At 38.8% G+C, this 12,297-nt stretch overlaps 1 protein-coding gene across 2 annotated transcripts in view; it reads right to left on the bottom strand.

The window, feature by feature from the left end:
- hpse2 (heparanase 2) overlaps positions 1 to 12,297 on the bottom strand; it is a 54,613-nt gene that overhangs the window by 19,542 nt on the left and 22,774 nt on the right. For both annotated transcript variants that reach the window (XM_085427563.1, XM_085427562.1), the window contains 2 exons: positions 5,182 to 5,355; positions 4,026 to 4,197 (listed from right to left, as the gene is read on the bottom strand). In XM_085427563.1, the coding sequence (XP_085283689.1) occupies positions 4,026 to 4,197; positions 5,182 to 5,355 (346 nt within the window). The remainder of the gene's footprint in view (positions 1 to 4,025; positions 4,198 to 5,181; positions 5,356 to 12,297) is intronic.

The raw sequence follows: 12,297 nt of genomic DNA, 5'->3' as shown, positions 1-12,297 counted from the left end.
CTCCCTGTATAAAGATATGCTACACCTATCCATAAGACATATAATAAAATAATTAAATAAGAAGGACAATTAAATTGAACCCTCTGAAAATATTTTGAGTCCCTCAAAAGTGAATGCAATATTTCTGTTCAATCCCTTAAGCACACCCTTTCACGACATATTCAGTCTAACATTGAATTTGAAAATAAACAAATGTAAGTATCATGGCAAATCTGCAAACTACTAGTTTTATTATTATTATTTTTAACTAATTAGAGTTGCTGATTCTATAGCTTGAGGATTTGATTTGTTAATTTTCAGTTTAATTGTTATCAATAAAAGGAAAATCATCTGAGAGCAGAATCATCCTGTACACAAACACCGTGCAAACACAGAGTCGCCTCTTTGCATCTGTGTATGTTTCCTGATCTACCTGACCCAAATCGCTCCATATTTGGCTGTAACAGCTTGTCAGACATGCCAAAATGTGCGTCTCTAAACATCATGTCACAGAAACACAACTTTCACTGGGCTGGCTTGTTTAGTCTGTGCAGCTCAGATATTTGGACTCTTGAGCTGCTCAGCATCTAATTAATCTTATTTCCTGAGAGCAGCAGAGTAGTTGGGCTGTCAAACACATGAGCAACCCCCTCGTAACAGTGTCAAACACACAAGAATCGTCGTGTCGTTAAATGCGACACCCATGACCCATGGGTACTCCGGCTCTCGACTCTTCATCTTCTCAATCGTCCTCCTCTTCTCACTACTCATCTTCTATGTCCTCCCTTTGTTCTGATAACACTGCTCATTAATCAGTCTGACTATTACAGTACACATACACACATGTGAGCAAAAAAATACACCTTTTTGCTTCTGACTAAATCTGAACTGTCAGTGCTCAGTGAGATAAAAGGCAGCTCCTAACGGTTTCACTGATTTAAGTAGTTCAAGTACATAGTGGAGACAGATCCATACCAAATTATTCTTTTTCCATAGTCTTCCAACTACCTGTCAAAATGTGTGCGGCTGCCGAGAGGCTAACATATATTGAGACATTAAACTGTTCCTGTGAATTTAAGTACACATGTGCTTATATACTTGTGCATGTGAAAACATTTTAACACATAAACATATTCAATTTACTTTATAGATGGTATTTTGGTTAAATGACATGCTGACCCCATTTATTCAACAAATTAAAACCAGAACTATATATCCCACCTCCATCACTTCTAATTGTCTTATTAGCTCTGTAATAAATCTCCTAAACCTCTTGTGACAGATTAGTGGACCGCAGAATATAGCTTCCTTTCAGCCACACAAAATAGATGTTAAGTTTTCATGGTTGCTGCGCAGGAGCACGTCTAACATCTGCATTTATTCACCAAAATCTATCAGACATTGCAAAATGTTCCCAACATTGTCATGTTTATGACTGTGTGTATCTGACCAGTTGCTTTTACATATACAAAAGTCTAAGTGGAAGCTAAAAGGGAACAAAGCGTTCTCCATTGCTGCCCCCAGTTTATGGAATAAATGCCTGTGCACTTTAGACAGTCACCTCCACAGCCCATTTTTAAAACACATTTATACTCTCTGGCCTTCGACCGGGCATTATACATTGATCTTACTTGCCTTTGTTTTATTATGGGAGCTTGTTTGTGTTTTTATTCTATTCTAGTTGTTTTTAACGGTCCTGCATTTATTCACTTTTGGTTGCAGCACGTTGTATTTGCTGTGGTCGTTTTTAAATTGCTTTATAAATATTGCACACTGAATGTCTGAATAAAGTAATTAAACTTTAGATTGACTTGATAAGGGCCCCACGTAACATCTTAAAACATGAAGATGTTACGTAAAATATCTGTCAAGTTATCAACATCTAAATGATCATAACAACATTTTTCTATATATTACTAGCTTTTTATACACCACCCTTGTGAGTTTAATATAGAGTCCGACAATTTTATTATTTGGGTGATTTTGGCCTATCATAGATATATATAATGAATATATTATCCCCTGTGCACCACAACGAAGCTTTTCACGTTTTTGCTTGAGGTAACGTACATATGGTGTCGTTTGTTTGTCCACCAGTGCAATTTCAACCTTGTGGTTTACAGTTCTCTCTCAATGTCTGCAACAGAACCATGGCCACTTGGTTTCTTTGTGCTAAACTTCAAACTGGATTGCCAAAAAAACATAGTGGAAAATCTAAAAAAAATAAATACATTTTATATGTATATATTTATTGGTTGGATAGTGTATGCATTTCCAAAATTCCAGTATTAGTCAGGCTAATTTAAAACAATCAATCAAATTATTATATACTGCTCATAAAGTCAAAAACAAAGGGCAAAAAGTAATTTTGATAGTACTAAATTATTTTATTATCCAGTGGAAAAAAAGCAAACATTGCACCATAAGGTCACACTTTATTTGTATTGTCCAACACTGACAGAGTTGTGTATATACCTCCATGTTTGACTTTCACCCTTTGTTTGTTGTACTGGGCCAGTGATGCATTCATTTTAGTCAAGTTTGTTTCCATTTCAACAGACAGAAAAGCTCACAAAGGCGTTACTTTTTTGGAAATAATGATTTTGTTTGAGGAATACTGTCAGCTGTTTGGTTGACAGAACTAAGGATAAATTTCTTGTCTAAAATGAATTTCAACAAACTAAGACTTGTAGTAATACCCAAAGAAGCCTACATACCTGTGAGAGGCAATCTGGGGTTCGTTATTTGTAATGCAGCAAGGTCAAATTACGCTTTTAAAAAAGTTTTTGTCTTGGTTAACAATCACTATTGTTATCTATTAGATTATCCAAATTAAAGTTATGCACAAACGTTTCCAAATCATTAGTGAAAAGAGGAGAATGTGTTATTCTCTGATGGCACTGATTTGCTATTTGTATCCAAAGTGCATTTTGTAAATCACCAACTTGATCAACTGCAAGCCTTAAACTAATTTTGAATTAAGATTAGGTTAAGTTGAAGACAGCCAATTACATGCTCACTGCCAGTGGAAAAGTGGTTTGTGGAAGAACAAGATGGGGAGGTTTTTTTTTTGTTTTGTTTTTTTAAATCTTTTGTCATTGAAGTTTTGAATTTCTAAGGATCACAACAAATTATGTTTCTTTTGCCTAAATTCAAGGGTTTGTTTCAGTGAGCCACACTTTGTAAAATATACTTGGACAGACTTCATTGAACTGATGAATTGATAAAGACAATACAAAATGAGTCAGCGCCTTAAAGGAGGTATTACTTTTCCGTTTTGTGCTCCATATTCACATCATGATCTTACGTTGCCCGTGAATTGTTAATGTTCTGATTTTCATCTGCCAGATAATTACAGCTTGTGAATGCAAGATAGATAAACCGTGGGGCTACAATATTGTGTGGCTACAATACAACTTGTCCAAAAACAACACAGTAATTTTCAGTGAAACAGAGTCCGAACAATTTAATCTTGCTTTCAGTCAACTTGAATAAAATTTTGGCCAGCTAAAGAAAGTATGTCTGAAAACCTTTTTGTTTTCCAAAGATTATAGTAATCTGTATCAAATGCTGGTGAATAATACTACACAATGACACTGTGACAATGTCTTGGTTAGTCTTTTGTTGTAAAGGTTTGGCTACCAAGTGTAACAATGCAACCTTTGCAGAGGACAGGCTGCAGTTGAAAGAGGGCGGTTAGATAAGCGACCAGAGTCAATCCAAAGCTGCTGCAGCTTCTGGGTGAGACAAGCAGGTGGGACGTTGCGCCATCACGTTATCAATCAGATGACACTTTATTTATGCTGACATGGTATAACTGAAGCTGAGACCCTAAAACCTGCAGAGTGGGAATCCATAAACACTGAATACAACTACAGAGTGTGAGTGTGTGTGTGTGCGTGCGTAAAACTTTTACTGAGCTTTACTGTGTTTAATGCATAAACTACTGCAGCATACTTTCCGCTACCTTCCCCCTTTCTTTTCCAGCAGGACAGCCTAAGAAGGAGTGTAATCCTGGCCAATCCCTGTTTTACTTGGTGACTCACCCATCCAGCAGCAGAATGGCGTTCTTCCGGGGTCGTCCTGCGTTGGGGCCAAAGAGGTGAGCTCGGTGGTAGAAGCGCACAGACTGCAGCAGGGTACGTAGTTTGGTGTAGTCCTGAGCCAACTGGGTGCTGTTGACCGCACGACCCACCATGCTGCGGTACGCATTGGGCTCTGGAAAGAGAAGACACAGTAGACTGAGGAAGATAAGAGTTTATACAAGCAGCATTGGGAAGATGACAAAGAATGATGTTGTTGTTGTAGTCTGATCCTGCTCTTAGAATATCCAACAGCCAGTAGAAAAAAAGGATAATTGGCCAATTCACAGTAATACAGACAGATGGACATTGCTTCAAGGGAATAGCCAAAGCACACAGGGTGGCCTTGCAGAATCAGTAAGCCTAAGAGAGTGAAGCATTTTTACAAAAGGAGAAAGACTGAACTTTTGCAGACTCATTGTTGATTAACAACTTCACTGAAGATTTTTCTGTACCAGGCTGTTTCATCCTAAAAACATAGGCTGCTAACATGTCTGCTTTATTAGTGTATGTTGATATGCTGTTTATGAGAACTATGAAATGATTAACTGCACATTTTAAAAGATAACCTTTAATTCATCATATAAATGTCCTCTATATCTTGTGCTACCTCAGCAATTTACTTGAAATTATTTCCTTTGTTGCAGTCACATATAAAGTTATTAGACATATGCTGCTACTCTTAGGCTTAGGCTGAAAAAAAGGGTGATAATAAGTTTTTAATGTGAGGGTATTTTTAGATTTTCAGAAAATTAAAAGAAAAAAATAGTTTACCCCTATGCGAACCCTTGGATTAACCCTTTAACTGCTACTGAACTTAAAAATCCTTCATTAAATCTGCAACAGTTTACTTTAGTTCTGTAACAAATTTGTATTACAAGTGACAATACAAGCATGAACTGTTATACTGCATTTAGTTTATACTTCGAATTTAATTTACTGCACTCAACCAGAGAGAATAATGATATGATTTTGGCAATAAAAACTATACAGTATGTTACCTTTAAAACGCTTTCTTTTCCTTTTACTCCTCTAAATATTTTAAATAGTATCAAAACTGCAGATATGATTGTAAGTCATGTGTTTTAGTAAACAGTTTGAAGTATGTTGCTGTACTGACCATTGCCCAGCTCCCAGGAGATGTTGTATTTCTTCCCAGCGCTGTACTTCAGGAGGCTGAGGGTGGAGGAGGTGTTCCAGGAGTTGTCTGGATTTCTGTGTAGTGCGTTGAGCCCCAGGATCAGGTGCAGGCCAGCACAGTCGGCAAAGTTGTACAGTTTGTCTAAAGACCTGGCTGGGAAAAACCCACAAAGCAGTTGTAACTTTGATTCTTTTTACGCGTATGGAATCATATGACCACATGAACATGATAGAAAACATGTGTAACTCATGGATTCCCTGATTCACATGCCCTCTGTTTCTATATGTTTATGTATACAGTAGCCCTTAAACCATATCTGTGGTGCTTTCTGCACCACAGATATGTATGTTTGCAACCGGCTACATTTTCTTTTCATTAAAAAAAAAAAAGAAGAAGATGGAAAGGTGTTGACATTATGTAACATTATGCACTTTTATTATACTTATTTTAAAGTCAGCTTTATCAAAACATACCTTCAGACTTGGAGGGAAACAAAATTGGAGCAGTATAGGTTTGTGTCACGTGTATACTACTGTATTTACACTGTGAGTACTATGAAACCTGCTTAAAAACTTAAGATAATTAATCAGTTATGATAAAAACAAATCCAAAATGAGAATTCCAATAATTAATTGTTTTTACATTAGCTACTGAACAATATCTAAGCTGGTTCTGCTCAGTTCTTTGTGGATCAACTGATCAGTTTATTCGCATAGTGAAAATAGAAGTAAATCAACCAGAAATAGAGCCCAGCTTTGAGGAATGTTTATCTTGTCTGTGGCGTAGGTAACATTGTTGTGATTAACTGTGTACAAAGTTGCTTCCACCACTTCAGCTTTCAAACTAAACCATTCAAACAACCAAAGAGGACAACATTCCTTAGCCATACTGTGTAAGTACTCTGTAAGATGTACTTGAATAAACTGACTGCACGTGGTGCAGGATATACCTGGAATGTATTCTGCAACCAGTTCTGAATTTCGTGTGTTCATTTTTACACACGACAGCAGAGTTTCTTCCTTCAGCAACATTCAGTGAGAAGAATGCAGACAGACTGATTTTCCCATCATGGACTCCTGTGGTGATGCGCTCCTCAAAGCATCAGGCACAGGATTGTTCTGTTCTGTTCTGCAGCTGACTGCTCACTCATGTTTATGTCTGCTGTCTTCATTATTCTCCCTATGCAGTAGAGGATAAGGCCAACTGCAGATGTTGGCATACAGTGAGAGTGCCAAAAGTGTTTGTTTATATTTTAATGTGTGACTGTAGGCTGCTCCTGGATATCTTAGGCTCTTGTTTTGAAATTTAATCTGTTTGGATTCATTCCATTAATGTAAATATTACCCTGAACTCTAACCCTTACTTCCTAGGTTCAACAGGGACCAGATGAAGACTGTGCAGGTCTGGTTCCTGCTAGAATTTGCTCTCAGCTCTGGATTTGGCACCACCTGAGTTTGCCAAATGATAGCTTTGTCCAAAGTGGAATGAAGACAAATGCAGAGCAGACTCGTGTGCATGTAAAAGGTTTGGATACGTGTCATGCCAATAAAAGGCATAGTATTTAAAAATGGATACAACTAGCTTCAACAGAGGACACATTTAAATAGCGAGTAATGCTTATTAAGTTATATCTGAACTCAAATGTGTTTGTGTATTCAGCATTTACTCCAACCCTTTATTTCTAGTAGAGCACTGGCTATGTATAATCCAAAGAGCAAATAGAGAGAACAGAAAGATTGCTTGTTGCACCTGGCATTAATCTGCTCTCTGCTAATAGCAGGACAAAGCCTGAAAAGCAAAAAATGTTTGCAGCAACAATAGCTTTATTCCACAAAGCTCTTTTGGGGAGTGTATATCTCCTGGGTAAACTCCCCGTTCTCTGTCTCATTAATAACTATCAATAATGTTATTATCATAACTGCTATTATTGTAACTTCTTCCCTTTGTGGTTGGAATCAGAGTGGCGTCTGTTTGCAGCAGCAGAGTTGAGGGCAACTGGACAGAGAAAGTAGGGCCAGATGTGGCTGTCAAGATGAGTGATTCCAGGCCTTTCCTCACCTGATATCTGAGCAGAAGGCAACCAGCCTTACTGCAAGACACAGCTAGCAGGCCTGCAAACACATCATAAAAGCATCATGAGATGTATCAAGCTACTAAAAATACTGTTTCTCTGCTGGCTGATCTAAGAGCAGTGTGTAAAATAAGAGTCTATGTGTGCATGTCAGGCTGGTTACTGCTAAATCTTTATACCGAGTCTAGGTCTTAAGCTTATGAAACACACGTAATGTCCATCACGCCACTCTTGTGTTAATCTATGCACGGTCTGAAGCATGTGTGTGGGAATGTATGTGAATGTTTTACTGTTATATCTTATTAGTATTTTAAGTATTCTATCTATTTTATTTATTGAATTTTATTGTTTTATTTATATTTTGATATTGCTAGGGATGATGCAATGATCGGGGACCATTCTTAATTTCGTTGTTCTCATGACAATGACAATAAAGTTTCTGATTCTGATTCTGATTCTGTAACTGTTGTCGTATAAGCTGAAGGTGCTAAAAGATATTTTGCACTCAGTAATTTTAAACATAAATTTTGCTTTTCACCTAGACTATTAGATAAATAATTGCATGTTTGACAGCATACTCATCTAACGGATCTATTATACAGACTTTATAAATGCATATTTATTTATATGCATACTATGATTCCAGCTTATCAAATGAAAGGATCTGTCATTTCTCCTGTAAGTTAAATGAACAGGGAAAATAAACATGCCCTCCCCCCCCCCCCCCCAAATATCTGAAGAAATCAACTTGGTACCTGCAAAGGTATGACCTCTATCATTATCAGAATTTTTGGACATATTTTTGATTTTGGTTAAATAACTAGTAATCGAAATGATTAGTTGCAGCTCTAGCAGTCTTAGCACTGTATTTATACTTATTGTAAAGAAGAGTTGAAATTAAGGCTGACCTAGACCCATTTTGTGTGTCCGATTATGGGTAAAAAAGAAATATATAAAATATATAAAATTCTGTTGATAAGGTCTCCTTTTTAAAATAAAAGCAATCCCCTGTTAGCCCATTGGTGAGCAGTTGTTGGAGTCTCTTTTTCACACTGACAGCAGCTTGTAAAGAACATACATTACAGCATAGCCCAGCATAGCAAAGCTCTTGCTTATCATCTAGGAGGTGGAGATCATGTGTTTTCTTAAAAGCAGAAACAGGTATATTTGCTATCCTGATGTCAGAAAATCTGCGACTTACTGGGGCAAACTTGACCCCCATACATAAAGCTATGCAGACACTAAAAAGCCTTTAAGATACAAGTCAGTGATCTTGGTCAGACAAAATGAAGGCACTGTAAATTAATCTATTTCATCTGTTATAGCTCACCATCACATCTGTGTGATGCTACAGCACAAATGCTCCAGGATTCAATGAACTCCAGAGACATACTGTGGTTGGAATTCTGAAGGGAATACCAGAACTTACTATTTCTGGATAATCACTCACAAACTTAGACACAGATAATCAATAAAGCAAACATTAAATTGTCTTTTCTGTTCATCCCAATTACATTTAATAATATCTCTGAAGCACTTATCATTATTCAGCTTTCAGTTTTTAAGAAAACTAAATCCTTCAGAAACAGGTCTTACATTGTAATGTGGTTTAAAACAGGTCTCAAAATTCTCAATTACACACAAAACAATGAAAGCCTGTCTAAGAGGTCAGACTTTACTGTACTCAGCTACAATCTTCTCTTTTATCTTACAAACAGTCCAGCCAGAAACAAGCAGAACAAACCCCAGAAAGCCGTGTGTGCACGGGTGTGCATTTGCTTATATGTGTGATTCTGCTGGCGTGCCTTTGTGTGTTTGTGTGTAGCGGAAAGAGTGGAGTCTGGATATTGTCAAGCTGTCTATCTGATAGAAAAGCCGGCGCTGTGAAGCAGAGCGGCCGGCAGCATCAGTCAGCGATATGCCTCATTTCTGCAGTTCTGCATATTCCTTCAAACACTGAGGTACACATATGTCTATTTGCACCAGGCCTCTATGCACTCACACAGTGTTTACTGGTTTACATACCACCCACATGAGCAGACACCCATTTAAAGTTTCCAATGAAATCCCACTCTTTTCTAGCACTGTGCTTTCACTAGGTTACTGTAGCTGACAGGACAGGTGTATTTTTACATGAAAGTTGTTGCTATTACAGCTTGGATTTGTTTCACTTTTGAGCTGCTAGATTCGCCTTCGTTATATCACACAGCCTCACTAAAATTTCATAAAAGTTATGAAAAACAGATTGAGACGAGGATCACACAACAGAGCTTAAAAAAGCAAGGGACGGCATAAATATAAAAACCTAAAATTTGTACTTAAAACATGAAGCACCATCAGGATTTCTTTTAAATCACAGAGATACTATATTAAGACTATATTTTTATTATCAGTGAACAACCACATTTAACTGAGAGTATACATTACACAAAAACATTGCAACCATTCCAGACTACTCTGCAACATATGTTTTTGTGTACTGGGAGGAAAGTGAATGCAGGCTACAGATATGCAGACAGAACAAGTAGCCTTTCCTGCCTAAAATGTGAGGGATCATTTGGAATTTAGTTTCAGTGATTTATGAAAACATTTCTTGCTTTGAGCATCAAAAACAGAGTATATCCATGCATTCTCCACCATTTATGCCTTGGGAGACAAAAATACCAAGCACAGCAGAAATTAGTTTTCTGTTTTCATTAGATATTTAATTCAATACCGAAACAAAGTTGCCAACACAATTTACAACTACTAGTTGAATGGAAATCAGTCTGGAGTGGGTGTGTGCACACATTCACACACACAAATTTCAAACCCAAAATGTAACCATACCCTATTCTTAACGCCTTCACCTTTAAAATGTTATGATTTATGCCATAGGACTTGGCTTTTGTGCTCATTAGGATGACATGTCTGCATAATTTGACTGTGTAAACAGACCTAGGTCCCCACAACATGAGTAATACCCGGACCGCTCACAGAAAAAAAGACTGCAGCTGAGTTCTGGCTTGCTTTAAAAGCCAAATCAAAACTGAATCCTCAAGAGACATGTGCAGACAGGGTAGAAGGCTGTTTAGAGAAATTAATTGTGAGTCTTTTTTCCTGTTTATGGACACAATATGTTTTTCATAGATGCACATGTGGCAGTCAAGTTTCCAGAGTTCTTGAAAAGTGTCCACACTGCTAATGAAGATGATCTAAAATGAATTCTAAAACTTTTTATGTTATTTTTCTTTCCTCTAATGATTTAATAACTTTGTAGATGTAGGTGGAAAAGAGAGTTATGCATGAAATAAAATCACACTGAGCACACTGCCGCCCTGTAGGTGCTTGTAATTTTCTCTGTCAGCTGTAAAAACTCACAGCGCACTGGCTTAAAGTTTGCAGTGAAACGCACACTGTAAACTCAATGGGGAAAAGATGGTGGAAATGGCTATTCTGAAACAATACATCCATCAAATTATTGTTAACATGCTGGAGAAAATTGTTGATGACAGTTTATGAGGCTTTACCAGATGGATTAAAATTAAACATTTATACTTACACACAACACGTGCGGTTACAACATGCAAGATGATGTCATGAAAGATTTGGAATTAAACTGCCCAAATATCCAGGAAAACTCAAGCTCAGTGCATTTATCATCGCCACCTCCATTATGGCTACAATTTCCAGCAGCTCCAGTGGTTCATCTCTGCCTTCTGTTTCTCATTGGTCGGGTCATCCACTAACCAGATCCTCTCGGGCTGCAGAGCAAGACCGTGTGACTGAAGCAAGATCATCTGAAGACTGATATATCCAATTATTTCAACAGCTAGTCAAATGCTCAAGAGCAGCTATCGATCAAACCGCAGTTTAACAATTCATCCATATCGGTGAAACCCAGACCAGTATACTGTCATTGAGATGCAAATGAGGAGACTTCACTCAGGCAAGTCTGCTGGACCAGACGGAGTGAGTCCCCTTGTCCTCAAGGCCTGTGCCCCCCAGCTGTGTGGAGTCTTTCATAAACTGTTTATGCTGAGTCTGAGTCTGCAGAGGGTCCCGGTGATGTGGAAGACATCATGCCTCGTCCCTGTACCAAAGACGCCTCGTCCCAGTGGCCCCCAGGATTACAGGCCCGTGGCACTGACCTCCCACATCATGAAGACCCTGGAAAGGCTCATCCTGGACCAGCTGCGACCCATAGTAAGACCACATCTGGATCCCCTTCAGTTCGCTTATCAGCCTCGTCTCGGAACAGAGGACGCCATCATCTACCTGCTCAATCGTGTCTACACCCATCTGGACCAGCCGGCGAGCACTGTGAGGGTCATGTTTTTTGACTTTTCCAGTGCTTTCAACACCATCAGGCCGACCCTCCTGGGTGATAAGTTAGCAGCGATGCAGGTGGATGCTTCTCTGGTGTCCTGGATTGTTGATTACCTGACAGGAAGACCACAATATGTACGTCTCCCACAGTGTGTGTCTGACAAGGTGATTAGCAACACAGGGGCACCACAGGGGACTGTCCTCTCCCCCTTCCTCTTCACCCTCTACACCACAGACTTCAGCCACTGCACAGAGACCTGCCATCTTCAGAAGTTTTCTGATGACTCTGCGGTGGTTGGATGCATCAGCAGGGATGATGAGACAGAGTACCGGGCTGTGGTCGACTCCTTTGTCACGTGGTGTGAGCAGAATCATCTGCAGCTCAACGTGGCAAAGACCAAGGAACTGATCGTGGACTTCAGGAAGACCAGGAAACACTTGACCCCTGTTTCAATCCAGGGGGTCAGTGTTGACATTGTGGAGGACTATAAATACCTTGGAGTACACATTGACAATAAACTGGACTGGGCTAAAAACACCACAGCACTTTACAGGAAGGGCCAGAGTCGTCTCTATTTTTTGAGGCGACTGAGGTCCTTCAACATCTGCCAGAAAATGCTGAGGATTTTCTATGAGTCTGTGGTGGCCAGTGCGATCCTCTATGCTGTTGCATGCTGGGGGAGCAGGCTGAGGGTCGCAGATGCCAACAGACTTAA

This window comes from Rhamphochromis longiceps, linkage group LG13 (assembly GCF_057381845.1).
Source record: "Rhamphochromis longiceps isolate RC_006_pf linkage group LG13, R_longiceps_female_GT1.1, whole genome shotgun sequence".
Lineage (NCBI taxonomy): Eukaryota > Metazoa > Chordata > Actinopteri > Cichliformes > Cichlidae > Rhamphochromis > Rhamphochromis longiceps.
The sequence above is the reverse complement of the archived record's forward strand: the minus strand, read 5'-3'. Positions and strand labels throughout refer to the sequence as shown.